This window comes from Littorina saxatilis, linkage group LG10 (genome assembly GCF_037325665.1).
Source record: "Littorina saxatilis isolate snail1 linkage group LG10, US_GU_Lsax_2.0, whole genome shotgun sequence".
NCBI classification, from domain to species: Eukaryota; Metazoa; Mollusca; class Gastropoda; order Littorinimorpha; family Littorinidae; genus Littorina; species Littorina saxatilis.
The window spans coordinates 18,986,987-19,003,051 of NC_090254.1; the positions used below are offsets into that span (position 1 = coordinate 18,986,987).

General features: G+C 41.7%; 2 protein-coding genes across 3 annotated transcripts in view; one reads left to right on the forward strand and one right to left on the reverse strand.

Annotated features, from left to right (window-relative positions):
• Nucleotides 1–330: 330 nt before the first annotated feature.
• On the reverse strand, nucleotides 331–13,273 carry LOC138978351 (WD repeat-containing protein WRAP73-like). Its single transcript, XM_070351071.1, has 8 exons — nucleotides 13,091–13,273; nucleotides 11,104–11,199; nucleotides 9,760–9,816; nucleotides 7,079–7,195; nucleotides 6,446–6,518; nucleotides 5,874–5,977; nucleotides 4,262–4,348; nucleotides 331–1,009 (listed from the first exon to the last, which is right to left on the reverse strand). Exons 1-8 carry the CDS (start codon nucleotides 13,157–13,159, stop codon nucleotides 701–703), a joined length of 912 nt encoding a protein of 303 aa, XP_070207172.1. The 5' UTR covers nucleotides 13,160–13,273; the 3' UTR covers nucleotides 331–700.
• LOC138978345 (cellular tumor antigen p53-like) overlaps nucleotides 3,013–16,065 on the forward strand; it is a 58,266-nt gene continuing 45,213 nt past the window's right edge. Inside the window, exons 1-2 of one of the 2 annotated variants that reach the window (XM_070351059.1) lie at nucleotides 3,013–3,804; nucleotides 14,167–14,280. In XM_070351059.1, coding sequence (XP_070207160.1) covers nucleotides 3,038–3,804; nucleotides 14,167–14,280 — 881 coding nt within the window. In that variant the 5' untranslated portion in view covers nucleotides 3,013–3,037. Of the gene's footprint in view, nucleotides 3,805–13,512; nucleotides 13,984–14,166; nucleotides 14,281–16,065 lie in introns of those variants that run through there. The other variant, XM_070351060.1, reaches the window with a different exon arrangement.

The window sequence follows — 16,065 nt, forward strand, 5'->3', positions numbered from 1 at the left end:
TTTTGCGCACATTTCGAGCAGACGAAAACACAACATGGCGGCTCTTGCTCCTCCAACTATCGCGAGACACAAAAAAACGAAATCTCGTGCGCGCGAGATCCTGATACATCCGGTGTTTCTCTGTACGCTATCTTGTCACGACGACTTGTTGACAAACGAAGATTCGCGAAAGAAAGAGAAAAGCGCCGAGTCTTGAGTAGAGAGCTAATAAAGTACCGGTAATCGCTAATCGAGCGAAATGAAAATCCGCGGTGACTTCCATTAGGTGAATGCTATTCAAGTTTAGGTAACGTTTTAGCTGCATCTTTTTATAAGCCGCAATGCAATTTTTTTTAAAAAAAAGTCGCGGCTTGCAGTCCGTCAAATACGGTACTACTAAACTGAGCGTGAACGTGAAAGACACAAACAGAATGAAATGATTACTTCTGTTTAAATGCATCAGTCAGAAACAAAAAACAACAACCAGAAACACATGAAAACAACAAAAACAAACAATTTGTTAGTTTGTTTGTTTGTTTAACGCCCAGCCGACCACGAAGGGCCATATCAGGGCGGTGCTGCTTTGACATATAACGTGCGCCACACACAAGACAGAAGTCGCAGCACAGGCTTCATGTCTCACCCAGTCACATTATTCTGACACCGGACCAACCAGTCCTAGCACTAACCCCATAATGCCAGACGCCAGGCGGAGCAGCCACTAGATTGCCAATTTTAAAGTCTTAGGTATGACCCGGCCGGGGTTCGAACCCACGACCTCCCGATCACGGGGCGGACGCCTTACCACTAGGCCAACCGTGCCGGTAAAACAAACAATGAACCCACACAAATTAAGCAGCCTCAAAGACAGACGAAAAGAAAGAACACTCCCTACCTTTTCATCGAAGCTGCCAATAGCCAGAAACTGCGATGAGGGTGACCATGTGACACACTTGATGCCCAGTGCGAACTGGTAGGCTGAATACTTGCCAAGACAGCGACCATCCACTGAATACAGCAGTAGCTGATACTGAAATAAAAACAAAAATATTGCATCAAGTATTCCGCTCTTGGTTAGCCTGCCATCAGTGCAATAGGGTGAGACTCACACCAGGTGAATTTGTTTGAAGTGAATATTCTGTTAAGAAGCAGACATTCTTGTAGGCTTATACAGTGGAACCTCCCTTTAAGACCCCCTCCCTTTTAAGACCTTGTTTTCTCAGACCTTGCTCAGAACCTCTGTTAATGTACCCCCATTTTATGACTCACTCCGTTATAAGACCTGATTTTCTCACATTTGTGTAGGTCTTTGAAGGGGGGTTCCACTGTAGCTCTATAAAGTTTTTTTTGTTTGTTTTGTTTGTTCGTTCATGGGCTGAAACTCCCATGGCTTTTACGTGTATGACCGCTTTTACCCCGCCATTTAGGCAGCCATGCGTCGCTTTCGGAGGAAGCATGCTGGGTATTTTCGTGTTTCTATAACCCACCGAACTCTGACATGGATTACAGGATCTTTTTCGTGCGCACTTGGTCTTGTGCTTGCGTGTACACATGGGGGTGTTCGGACACCGAGGAGAGTCTGCACACAAAGTTGACTCTGAGAAATAAATCTCTCGCCGAACGTGGGGACGAACTCACGCTGACAGCGGCCAACTGGATACAAATCCAGCGCGCTACCGACTGAGCTACATCCCCGCCCTGCTCTATAAAGTAAATTCAAAAGAATTACTGGTAACCTAACTTTGTAAAACCTTGTCAATTTCCTCAATTACTGTGCTTGTATGTGCAGTGCCTAACCTCAGCTCTACCTAATTCCACCTCACCAATAAGCGTCAACTGATGTGAACTAACAATGTTTGCACTGCTAAAATACATCTGTGACAGCAGGTACCATCTCTCAGACCTGTTCAAGAACACTGGACATTTTATCCACCATTTTTAAGCCAGCATCTGTCAGTGTCATCATCTTCGGCAAGCTACCTCTCTCAAAGTGGCAATGCCATGAATGAAAACCACTCTACTGTGGCAGAATACTTTCCTCAAATATACTGATGGGAATGTCAGTAACCCTGGGTGCTCTTGGCTGTTAGTGCTGCAAGTGTTCCTCCAATGTTCATTGCTGGTACAGTGGAACCCGTCTTTTGAGACCCCCAATTTAAGACTCCTTCCTTTTTAAGACCTTGTTTTCTGACTTTCTGTTCTTAACCTCTGTAAAATTACCCCCATTTTAAGACTCCTTCCTTTTTAAGACCCTGTTTTCTCAGACTTTCTGTTCTTAACCTCTGTAAAATTACCCCCATTTTAAGACTCCTTCCTTTTTAAGACCTTGTTTTCTGACTTTCTGTTCTTAACCTCTGTAAAATTACCCCCATTTTAAGACTCCCTCCTTTTTAAGACCCTGTTTTCTCAGACTTTCTGTTCTTAACCTCTGTAAAATTACCCCCATTTTAAGACTCCCTCCTTTTTAAGACCCTGTTTTCTCAGACTTTCTGTTCTTAACCTCTGTAAAGTTACCCCCATTTTAAGATCCCTCCTTTTTAAGACCCAGTTTTCTCAGACTTTCTGTTCTTAACCTCTGTAAAGTTACCCCCATTTTAAGACTCCCTCCTTTTTAAGACCCTGTTTTCTCAGACTTTCTGTTCTTAACCTCTGTAAAATTACCCCCATTTTAAGATCCCTCCTTTTTAAGACCCTGTTTTCTCAGACTTTCTGTTCTTAACCTCTGTAAAGTTACCCCCATTTTAAGATCCCTCCTTTTTAAGACCCTGTTTTCTCAGACTTTCTGTTCTTAACCTCTGTAAAAATTACCCCCATTTTAAGACTCCCTCCTTTTTAAGACCCTGTTTTCTCAGACTTTCTGTTCTTAACCTCTGTAAAGTTACCCCCATTTTAAGATCCCTCCTTTTTAAGACCCGATTTTCTCATATTTGTGGAGGTCTTAAAAGGAGGGTTCCATTTTAGTCCGGTAAACACTGATACCGTTTCCCCACCGCCACCTTTTTGTGCTTTTATAGACATTACACACATTTCTCAAACTGCTGTTTCTACCACAGGTGCTATGAAAAGTGGATCCGGTAGTAAGTCAGTGTCACCTCCCAGCAGATGCACGGACACAGGAACAATGAACATTTCCCAGCTATCGCCCACTGAAGCTGTTGAGATCGCAAGAGCTGCCAACATCCAACAGCTGGACCCTAGCTGCAGTATGAACGCAAGTGCCACGAACAATGCACAAACCACGGTAGGAAGCACCAACATGGATGTTGTGAGTTATGTCAATGGCTCTAGCGGTCTCTTGAACACTTCAACTGTCAACAATCATGGAGCTTCTATGTATGACCAGCAAATTGCAGCCGACGCTCTGTGCCATCTGCAACGCTCAGCAGGAGACAATGTCAATGATGCAGACGCTCAAAATCTTCACCGTTTGTGTACAACCCCTGCAATGCCCAATCCTGCCAACTTTCTCAGCTCGTCTGCAACGCTGGAAGCTGCCTCGCCTCCCTGCAACTACTCTCTCAAGCAAGGAGTCTCTGTCAAGTTTGAAGCCAGCAGATACCGTGTACTCAACACCATGGGTGTTCCAAATTCAGACCAGGTGGTCCAGATAAGACAGGACCACCCCTCCCAGCCACCGTACAAAGTCTTCTTGCCACGTTCTGCGTTTTCTTCTCACAACATGGGACACTCTAGCTGTATGATGGATAACTCAAGTATGATACCGCCAACGCCGCCGCCAACATGGCCGAACAGAAGTATGGCAGTGCATCCTAGGCACCAAGGTTCTGGGAATCAGCACCTAAATCCACATGGTGCATGTAATAGGTAAGTGTGTTTTGACATGTCTAAAAACGATACTGTTTTCTTCTATAGCTAGAGGGGAGGGGGGGGAGGGGAGGGGAGGGGGGGGGAGGGGGGGGGAGGGGGGAGGGGGGGAGGGGGGGAGGGGGGAGGGGGGGAGGGGGGGGAGGGGGGAGGGGGGGAGGGGGGGAGGGGGGAGGGGGGAGGGGGGAGGGGGGGAGGGGGGAGGGGGGGAGGGGGGGGAGGGGGGAGGGGGGGAGGGGGGGTTTGGGTGTTGCGTTTCCTGTCTCTTTATATTTCTTCTCTTCCCTATCCTACCACACTCTTTCTGTTCCTCTTTGCTTACATCCGGCGTCTGAACACAATCATGTGAGTGAACTGATCATCCATTGCTTATTCATGTATAGATTTAAGGGATACTTGGACCCCCCGGTATAGAAGTGTTCACACTGACTAACACACGTAGAAATGGGAAACTCACAGTCAGACAGGAGTCCCACACACACAGTACTCTTCCATCGGGTGACCACTGCAGTCCACCAAGATCATCCGTCTCCGTCTCAAAATGCTGGAATAAACAAAAATCAACCATTGCCAAGTGCCGTTCCTCATCAATTTACTCTTTCAAGCAATTTTTTTTTTTAAATACAAAAGCTAGTAATCTTTTGAGTAAGTCAGTGTGTGTGTGTGTGTGACAGCGTATGTGTGTGTGTGTTTGAATGTGTGTATGCATGTGAATTTTCCCTCTTCCCACTCCTCTCTCTCCCACTCACTCCAAACATGTTATTTGTGAAGACTGCAGTATGCTACATTTACACCTGTTCCCCACCCCTTTTCTCTTGCCATGCAGGTAACTGTTTTTAAATAACCATAATAATTCTCATGTTCCAAGCTGTGTACTTAGAGAAAAAGAAAGAACGACAAAAGCACACATTTTATTAACAATAAACAAATACATAAACACAATGATGATTCAGAGAATATGGTAGATGTACGGTGAAAGGTCCCTGTGAACATGACAAAAATTACTTTTTATTGCATCGGAAGCACTGTCACCCACATTGTCATACACTGTTAGAAAAGCTACGGAGGCAAACCAACAACTCATCAATCAATCAATCAATCAATGACGCTTATATCGCGCATATTCCGTGGGTACAGTTCTAGGCGCTCTGCAGTGATGCCGTGTGAGATGAAATTTTATACGGCCAGTAGATTGCAGCCATTTCGACGCATATTTACCTTTCACGGCCTATTATTCCAAGTCACACGGGTATAGGTAGACAATTATTAACTGTGCCTAAGCAATTTTGCCAGGAAAGACCCTTTTGTCAATCGTGGGATCTTTAACGTGCACACCCAATGTAGTGTACACGGGGGGAGGGTTCGGACACCGAAGAGAGTCTGCACACAAAGTTGACTCTGAAATAAATTTCCGCCGAACCTGGGATCGAACTCACGCTGACAGCGGCCAACTGAATACAAATCCAGCGCGCTACCAACTGAGCTTATATCCCCGCTCAGTGTAGTTCATAGACAGTTCTGAGTAGTATAGATAAGTCTGATTGGTATCTCTGATCATGATTCACAAGACTTCAGAACTTTTACAGTCCACGGATTTTCTTTTGAGCTGTTCTGGGACACAATTAGCATGCTTCAGTGAACTTCCTTGTGTGCGATAGCTCAGGCCCCATTGTCATGTGAATTGCAAGCCAGTATCTGATGGAATCAAAGGTACTTCTTCACAGTATTGACTTCACAGATAGAGTCACAAATCACCAAAGTGGGTCAGAGAGCACCCTCTTAATCTTTCTGAATTCCTGGTGTGCTTGTGCCTGGTGGGATTGGGCCAGAGAGAGGGGAAAATAGATGGGGGGGGGGGGGGGGGGGGGATAAACAGGGGCATGGAAGGGGTTGGGTGGGGAGGAGGGAGGGGAAAAGTATAAGTCTGAAGTCGAGAGAGGCAGGTACTTATACACAGAAAACAGATACTAGACAACAAAATAAACAAAAATACTTTTCAGATACAGATGAAAGTACACAAAAATAGAAACAGAGAGAGCAAAAGAGATAATGTAAGCCAATAGACATACCCTGACAAGTGACCAAGTGTCACAAGAGAAAATGCTGACATAATCTTTGCAGTCTCTTCGTTCAGCAAGTGCCATGTATTTTCCTTTCTCACTAAAATCTAAGCCTGCAAAAGAAACAGCAGGTAGGCATACTTCAGTGAGGAAGAGAAATCAAAAAGGATTACATTTTAAAATGCAGATTAACAACATCATTTCGGTTGATGTTAAACAAAGGTAGTACATGTAATACAAACAAACACCCAGTGACTCTAAAAAAAATAATGAGCCAAACATTCACATGGGTAGGAAATGAGATCCCACCAAAACAACACAGGACTGGTGAAACAAATAAGACTAAGAGACTGTGAACTTGTTTAATCTAAGAATTATATACGTACAACAAAAACAAAAACAATAGATCAGGATTATTTCTCTCAACACCTGCTTTAAGAACCAGAGGGTTTTTTATTTGAACAAATCCTTATTCAGAAGCAGAACAAATTACTTTACTTTGTCAATTTTTGCAAAGAAACCTGCTACATGTATGACCAGGCGGGAGGAAAAAACAAGAAAATCACACAGTTTTGTGTTACCTTTTTCACATTGCTTTGGATATCTGATGTATGATACAGACTTGTTCACTAGGGACCACACTGTGATTCGCAGCTGTTGATGGACACAAAACAGACATCTCTATCATAGGTCGTATAAACATAAATTATGTTATACAAAATTGTGAGTGAGACAACATCAAAGATTAATGAAGGTAAACACACTTTTTTTTTTACTAAAGAATAGATTCAGTTGCATAACCTGTCAAAAACCAAAGGGAACTCAAACTACTGATGTACTATGCTAAACTCACACACAAAAAATTCAATGTTTCTGATTCTACAACTGACCCTATTTTTTTCCTCCCAAACCCTACAATTTTTATGATCAACCCTTTACAAGGAAATTTCCTATTATTTTACATCTCGGGGACTCAGCTCACATGATTTCTGGCTAACAACAATCCACATGCCTCAGGGTAAATAAGAAACAAACTTCAATCACACAACAACAACAATAAAGTAACCGACCTTCCGACCCTACTATTTGTGGCCTTGTCATAAAAAAACCTCTTGTTTTGTGTGCCTAATTCAAAGTAGCTACATGTATACACACAAAAACATATCTATGAGCACATACACGGGTGCTCACAGTCAAGCATCCACACAGCTTACATGAAAGTCAGCAGTGGTGAGAATGTGCCGACCATCTGGTGCCCAACGAACGGCACACAGACCTGCCGACCCTTCATCCACCTTGCAATACCAGTCAGGGTTTTCTATGGACCACACCTGAAATTGCACAAAAAACCAAAATCTTTGCTTGTAATATTTCAAAACATCCTAGCCACTGCTTGGTCTTCTTATAAACTAGACCTCTGGTAGCAGAGAAAAATCTCAGCTTGGAGCAGCAAGCGTGTTCACACGCACACAGACACTCTATCTACCACACCATCAGGGCTCCACACAAACACCATACACCTCCATGAACCCAAGTTTTTATTTTTAGGGGGTCCAAGTCCAACACAGGACTTAGAGAAACTCTGTGAGACTTTCACAAAAGCGTTATTTCTCATATCGGTCCCAAGACCAGGACTTAGGGAAACTCTGTGAGACTTTCACAAAAGCGTTATTTCTCATATCGGTCCCAAGACCAGGACTTAGAGAAACTCCTTGAGTTTTTCACAAAAGCGTTATTTCTCATATCGGTCCCAAGACCAGGACTTAGGGAAACTCCGTGAGTTTTTCACAAAAGCGTTATTTATCATATCAGTTAGATTTATTCTGTAAATTAACGTTGGTACATTTTTGACAGAAATTTTCTTGTCTTCGAAATACCGCCAAGTGTAGGTCCTTGTCGATTCTGTATGGATACGAGCAGATAATTACAGTACAGGGTACAGAAATCAGTACCGATGGTACGCATGATAATGCAAATTTAGTGCGTCCTGGGACATTCTTTTTCAGGTTTAGTGCATGACGTGGACCCCCTTGAAGAATTTCAAGTACTTTTTTACACTTAGTCAAGTTTTGACTAAATTTTTTAACGTAGAGGGGGGAATCGAGACGAGGGTCGTGGTGTATGTGCGTGCGTGTGTGTCTGTGTCTGTCTGTGTGTGTGTGTGTGTGTAGAGCGATTCAGACTAAACTACTGGACCGATCTTTATGAAATTTGACATGAGAGTTCCTGGGTATGATATCCCCATACGTTTTTTTCATTTTTTTGATGTCTTTGATGACGTCATATCCGGCTTTTCGTGAAAGTTGAGGCGGCACTGTCACGCTCTCATTTTTCAACCAAATTGGTTGAAATTTTGGTCAAGTAATGTTCGACAAAGCCCGGACTTCGGTTTTGCATTTCAGCTTGGTGGCTTAAAAATTAATTAATGACTTTGGTCATTAAAAATCTGAAAATTGTAAAAAAAAAAAAATTTTATAAAACGATCCCAATTTACGTTCATCTTATTCTCCATCATTTGCTGATTCCAAAAACATATAAATATGTTATATTTGGATTAAAAACAAGCTCTGAAAATTAAATATATAAAAATTATTATCAAAATTAAATTTTCGAAATCAATTTAAAAACACTTTCATCTTATTCCTTGTCGGTTTCTGATTCCAAAAACATATAGATATGATATGTTTGGATTAAAAACACGCTCAGAAAGTTAAAACGAAGAGAGGTACAGAAAAGCGTGCTATCCTTCTCAGCGCAACTACTACCCCGCTCTTCTTGTCAATTTCACTGCCTTTGCCGTGAGCGGTGGACTGACGATGCTACGAGTACATACGGTCTTGCTGCGTTGCATTGCGTTCAGTTTCATTCTGTGAGTTCGACAGCTACTTGACTAAATGTTGTATTTTCGCCTTACGCGACTTGTTTTTATTTTGGGGGGGGGGGGGGGGGGGCTTCTAGTGTGCACAGTACACAGTAGTTTGGGATGCCCTGCTCATACACATTCACAGTGCAGCTGGAATTCTGCAGGTTCATGTCTACAATAAAAGAGAGCTTTGCATTTTGTACTTGTATACAGGGGGCCGGGGGGGGGGGGGGGGGGGGGGATGTAGCTCAGTCGGTAGCGCGCTGGATTTGTATCCAGTTGGCTGCTGTCAGCGTGAGTTCGTCCCCACGTTCGGCGAGAGATTTATTTCTCAGAGTCAACTTTGTGTGCAGACTCTCCTTGGTGTCAGAACACCCCCGTGTGTACACGCAAGCACAAGACCAAGTGCGCATGAAAAAGATCCTGTAATCCATGTCAGAGTTCAGTGGGTTTAGAAACACGAAAATACCCAGCATGCTTCCTCCGAAAACAGCATATGGCTGCCTAAATGGCAGGGAAAAAAACGGTCATACACGTAAAATTACACTCGTGCAAAACAACACGAGTGTACGTGGGAGTTTCAGCCCACGAACGCAGAAGAAGAAGAAGTACTTGAATACATGTTAGACTTAAGAGCATGGGTGTTACTGGGAAAAATAAAAAAACCTGAAAGGCAGGGGTCCAAAATGCTCAAGTTTGAAAGAAAGTTTCTGGACACCGACAAAACCAAATCATAATAAGCAAGATGGCGGCAAATCCAAGGGAGTGAACTGAGAAAGCACGCGAACCGGTGTCAAAAGTCGGATCGGAACCGCTGCTCGTTATTTCAACTTAGCGAAACGAAGCTTTTTTTTTTTTTTTAACCGGAAAACCAGAATTTCCGGCTTCAGATTTTTTTAAAAACCGGAAATCCGGCAAAAGCCGGAAGAGTAACACCCATGTAAGAGTCCTTACCTGCCAGTGAAAAAAAGTAATGAAACGCCACTGCAAATTTGATTTTACTCTGGCAAGAAAAGCAACAACAACACTTACCTGAACTATTCCACGCTTGAACATTCCACAGAGAATGAAGAGTGAATCTGGTGACCACTAAAAGAGGAAAAACAGAAAAGCACATTTTACATCTCAGATTACTACAGTGTTGTGAAAGCTTTGATAAAATAGGAGTTGTACTCATCAGTCTGTAACATGCTTGATGTGATCATTCTGTATGTGTGTGTGTGTGTGTGTGTGTGTGTGTGTGTGTGTGTGTATGTGTGTGTGTATGTGTGTGAGTGTTTGTAAGTGTGTATGTGTGTGTGTGTGTGTGAGTGAGAGAGAGAGAGAGAGAGAGAGAGAGAGAGAGAGAGAGAGAAAGAGAGAGAAAGAGAGAGAGTTTAAAACAAGTCGCGTAAGGCGAAAATACAATATTTAGTCAAGTAGCTGTCGAACTCACAGAATGAAACTGAACGCAATGCCATTTTTCAGCAAGACCGTATACTCGTAGCATCGTCAGTCCACCGCTCATGGCAAAGGCAGTGAAATTGACAAGAAGAGCGGGGTAGTAGTTGCGCTAAGAAGGATAGCACGCTTTTCTGTACCTCTCTTTGTTTTAACTTTCTGAGCGTGTTTTTAATCCAAACATATCATATCTATATGTTTTTGGAATCAGGAACCGACAAGAAATAAGATGAAAGTGTTTTTAAATTGATTTGGACAATTTAATTTTGATAATAATTTTTATATATTTAATTTTCAGAGCTTGTTTTTAATCCGAATATAACATATTTATATGTTTTTGGAATCAGCAAATAATGGAGAATAAGATAAACGTAAATTTGGATCGTTTTATAAATTTTTAATTTTTTTTTACAATTTTCAGATTTTTAATGACCAAAGTCATTAATTAATTTTTAAGCCACCAAGCTGAAATGCAATACCGAAGTCCGGGCTTCGTCGAAGATTACTTGACCAAACTTTCAACCAATTTGGTTGAAAAATGAGGGCGTGACAGTGCCGCCTCAACTTTCACGAAAAGCCGGATATGACGTCATCAAAGACATCAAAAAAATGAAAAAAAAGTTCGGGGATTTCATACCCAGGAACTCTCATGTCAAATTTCATAAAGATCGGTCCAGTAGTTTAGTCTGAATCGCTCTACACACACACACAGACACACACACACACGCACATACACCACGACCCTCGTTTCGATTCCCCCTCGATGTTAAAATATTTAGTCAAAACTTGACTAAATATAAAAAAGGAAGGAAGAAATGGAAAGGGGGGGGGGGGGGAGTGAAGAATAATTAGACAGGGAGGGACGGACAGACAGAAGGGAAACACACAGAGAGTATGAGTCCAAATCAAAGAACTGCCAATAAAAATGCAACTTACCTCAATATACTGAATGGCATCTTGACAAGAAAAAAGTTGCTGAATCTGCAGTGTTTCTACATCACGAACAACAAGGCGATAATCCACAACTGATGCCTAAGAACAGATGATACAAAAAAACAGCAATTTATAATTACATGTAACTGTTTTGTAACTCTCCTGCTACAAAGTAAATAGCGTATGAGAGCCAAGAAGCTGGTATGAACGAAATCAAAATATGTTCAAATAAACGTGGTCAGTTGGCTTCTGCTAGTCAGCCGTTCAGCCATACTGTGGCCTTGTCAAATTAGTGAAAATGGAATACAATTACAAATATAAATATAGTGGGGACATCTGATGAATACTGCTGGAAAGACAAAGTCAGAATACAAAGGTGTAATTTGTCTACAGGTCTGTTATTGTGTTAATGTAATGATTACTGTGGCAGAAGGGGTCTCTATGGACCAAAGGTGCGTGTATTCCCTGTAGGTGCACTTCCTGTACGGCTGTAGGCCTTTTTTTCCTGTGGCGTTTCGTCGATCTCGCTGAAAGTCACGTGATGCAAAGCCACATTAGTCAAATTTAATGACTATCTATCCTTTTCTTTAGTTTTCAAAGAGATTTTATTCAGTGTTGCAATTTTTATGGAAGCAATGAGAATATCCACCAAGTCTCGCTGAAAGTCACGTGATGCAAAGCCACATTAGTCAAATTTAATGACTATCTATCCTTTTCTTTAGTTTTCAAAGAGATTTTATTCAGTGTTGCAATTTTTATGGAAGCAATGAGAATATCCACCAAGTCCTCCTGTGGAACTCTCTATGATTATGAAGGGAAGCGAGGCCGAGGTGAGTCACATGCTTGGCGTGTCTTTGAGCGGTATCTTACGTTCCTACAGGGAATGTACCCGGGAGCTTTTTTTGTATAGGGAAAAACAACTACAGGAAGTGCACCCACTTTTGGTCGACTTAGACCACTTCTGCATTAGGCACAAAAAAAAAAATAGGTGTGGTTAAGGTAACATAGCCAAAAAAATAGGGTAGGAAGGTAGGCAATCACTTTTTTTTTTAAACTTTTTTTCTAATGTGTACAAATTAAACCTACTTGACAGGGAAATATGTGTGCGACTCGAGCGCTTTCGCTTTCATTGCCTTATCTGCACTCGTTTTTTTTTGTTTTTTTGACAAATGTAATAAAAAGTTATAGGGTCGGCCCCTAAAAATAGGGTAGGTCGGGTTACCGTAACCACACCTCTTTTTTTTTTTAGGCCTTACTGTGCCACCCCTTATTCCTAGGGTATACAGACGTTTCGCACTTTCGCACTTTGACGATTCGCACTTGGAAAAAGTTCGAATCGTCAGCATCAGGTGCGAATCGTCATAGTGATAGGTGCGAATCGTCACAAGGAAAAAGTTCGAATCGTCAGCATAATAAGGTGCGAATCGTCATAGTCATAGGTGAGCGATTTTGAGAGAGAGAGAGAGAGAGAGAGAGAGAGAGAGAGAGAGAGAGAGAGAGAGAGAGAGAGAGAGAGAGAGAGAATTGCATGGCTTGTTAACGTTGTGACGGTGTCATGTTGATACAATGTTGCCATTGTCTCATGGAAAACAAATTGATGAGGCTTGTTGTCGCAAGGTCGTGTTAACGAAACGTCTAAAATGACGTCAAAATAGCACTGACAGAATAACATATTAAGCTTTAAATATCCGAATACACAGCATAGCTTCAAGACATGACAGTTCCCTGCTAACACAAAATACAAGTGTACAAGTATAATGTATACCTAAACCTATTATCTTCTGCAGGCACATTGTAAATGTGAGCACATAATATACTAAGTATGATCCAATATTCATCTGCAATGTATTTCCAAAATTCATCAGTAATACATCGCATAGGCCTCCAACGCGAAAACTTGTAATGCTTAAGAGAAGAACATGTCTCTAACAGAGCACCACACCACATTTGACAGTCAGGACAGGACTTTCACTTCAGAATGGACACTCACCAAAAACTTCCCATCGGGAGAAAACCTACAGAGTTGGTGAGACTGACGAAATAGCTCAGAAAAATTCATGTTGTGTAAGTGGAGCTTTTCCTGCTGTCTCACTATACTATAGAGGCCCGTAAGCGTAGAAATAACGACTGTCACAGCGTTGCGATGCAAGTGTTGACATGTGAATGCGCCATTTTGAAAGTGGCGCTAAAGGCACGGACAAACTGCAAAATCATTATACAATGTTGTGTTTTTCCGTGTGCAAAACATTTATTTCGCCATCATAAGGGTTACCATCATAAGAGTTTGAAGTTTTCAAATTAATTCGATGCATTTTTCTTTTTAATGAAACGAACTTTCATTAGCTGCGGATATTTTTCGCGCGCAAAACGCCTAATAACGTCTTACACATGCGTCTTAAAAATAGTGCCACGTCAAAATATCTTTTGTTACAGCATGGACACCGATGTCAAACAAAATATTTTGGGTGGAAGAATATCACTAGAAATTTTTTTTCCAAATGTAAATCATGCGACCAAATACGTTGCTCATATTTATTCGGCGGAGCAATTGTGAACGGGAAATTTTGTTGAGGCGTGCTTCGCACCACGTGTTCAGTTATGGTAGACAGTCCTCATGAGAAGAGCACCGACTTTGTTTTGATGGGGTTGTGCCGTTAGCGTGTGCTCAATTTTCATGACACCCATTGGTGATAGCTTTGACATTCCATCGGTCTTTGTTTATGAAGACCTTTGGAGTTTGTGCAGCTTTTCAGTCTGGAACTTTTGGAACTATTTTTGTGCTGACCTGCATCTTTCTCAACGAGTTGTGTCGGTGTTCTGAACCAACATGGCGGACATTCTTTGACTTGAGTCGAGTCGGTGTCTCGCAGGAATCATTTTTAGGTAAATCGTGCTTTTTCTATTTTGCACAAGAGTATGCATCGAGAAGATGCTATTGAGACGAAGCTTTTCAGCAAATTGTGTACTTTATTTTTCAGTTTATCAGAAGTATACATGTTATCAGCTGCGATGTTTACTTTCATTTTCGATGACCGTCAGAAGTTCCTTTGTTTTGTTTTTGTGCAGGGTCGGACGAACAGCATCCAAGATGTCGCAGGTGGAGGGGACACCACCAAACCCCATGTCTCAAGAGACGTTCGATTTCCTGTGGCAAACTTTGGGAGATGTTAACGAGGCCGAGTAAGAAAACTTTTTTGTTTGGGGGGGGGGGGGGGGGGGGTTCGATTAATATTTTGTTTTAGCAGGCTTATGGTGTATCGGCCAATTTAAGTGATTAATAGTGAGAAGCTTGGACTATTCACAACCGACGCAAGATCTGTTATGTGCATGATGTTTCTAGAAAGGCTGAGGCTCTGGAATTGGTGTAGTGGGCTCTGATTTACCCTGCGATCAGATTTCTGGATTTCCACTGTGGCCTCGTTGATCTTGTAGAAACTCCACACTAATAAACCCCCCTCCCTTCCATAGTACGAATAATTGAGCTTATGTACTTACCATTCATAGGATCGAATTCGTTCAACCAACATTTTATTTTAAGGCCAAAAAAAAAAATTGTCTGTTTCTGGTAACATGGCTAAAAAAAATAGGGTCGGTAGGTCGGGATTTTTTTTATATTTTTTATATTTTTTATCCCAAATGTAGACCAATAAAACTAACTTTAAAAATCGTGCAAAGAGACTGGATTCACTATACATAAAGACAAGACACTCAACACATTTACAAATCGTCAGCGGACTTTCGTTTTCACACGTTTTTGTTGTTCATTTTCTCACCCTGTCCTTTACCACCAAAAAATAAATTAAAACATTTTGAGTTTGGAAAAAAAAGTTTAGGGTCGGCGCCGAAATTTAGGGTCGGTCGGGTGACCAGAAACAGACCAATTTTTTTTTTTGGCCTAAGCTTAGAAATTTGCTAGAATTAACAGGCAGTCATCAGTATCTCCCAAAATAGACATTCCTAGTTAACTTCCCTGGCAGGTAGATGTTCTTAGCACAATTGCTACTGAACTATGCAAGCGTTCCTGAGGTCATAGGTTCGAGTCCTGCCATCAGCATCACGTTTATTTTTTTTAATTAAAAAACTCGAACTGTTTTACTTTTTTTTTACCCTCTCAACTCTCCTTTCTTTTATTTTGCTATATATTCTTCTTTACTCCAAGGCATTTTCGGTGGTCGAACTGAGTTTGCAACAACAAAGCTCACGGGTCATTGATTCGGCATTGATCACTGAATTGGTCCGTGAATCACTGGTCCCGAGACTAGAAGCAGCATTAGTTAACAAAATTCAATACTTTAATCATAAACATGGAAACAATATAAAAAATAAAGAACATCTTTCAGTCATGGAAAAACTTAAAATGCTTCGACAAAATCTCTTGACAGAATCGCATCTCTCGCTACAGTCGGTCACTCATCAGTAATTGCGCTGTTGCTGAAATAAGTCTTTCTGAGTCTGAAACTGACTAGCATTATTCTATCTCAAAATAAGCAAAGACCGCAGTTCTTTGAATTAAACTTGAGAAGAAAATCTTTTATGAAGCACTCGTTGGACTTAAACAAAATGTAGGTATTTTGTGGAGAGTGCCTGAGGGGCTCAGTAACCAACTCGCCGGATCTCCAGCTAGGGGGAGATAGTCTTTCCTCGTCATGCAGACTGGCATCAGAATGTATACTCTTTGCCAGGCTTCATATGGCCAGTCACCCCCAACAGTTAAATATCCTCTAGCACTTCAAGTAGACTAAGCAGTCTTGGGATATGTGGGGATAATTTGGGATATTCCCTTTAAGGCCCCCCCAAAAAAATGTCTGTTTCTGGTCACCCGACCGACCCTAAATTTCGGCGCCAACCCTAAACTTTTATTTTCCAAACTCAAAATTTTTTTAATTTTTTTTTTGGTGGTAAAGGACAGGGTGAGAAAATGAACAACAAAAACGTGTGAAAACGAAAGTCCGCTGACGATTTGTA

Bases quoted from the DNA above. Each gene is read 5' to 3' on its own strand.
- LOC138978351 (XM_070351071.1), bottom strand. From the start codon at position 13,159: ATGAATTTTTCTGAGCTATTTCGTCAGTCTCACCAACTCTGTAGGTTT. The intron at 9,817-11,103 runs GTAAGTTGCATT...TTCCTCTTTTAG, and splicing joins ATGCCATTCAGTATATTGAG to TGGTCACCAGATTCACTCTT. The intron at 7,196-9,759 runs GTAAGTGTTGTT...GTGCAATTTCAG, and splicing joins TCAAGCGTGGAATAGTTCAG to GTGTGGTCCATAGAAAACCC.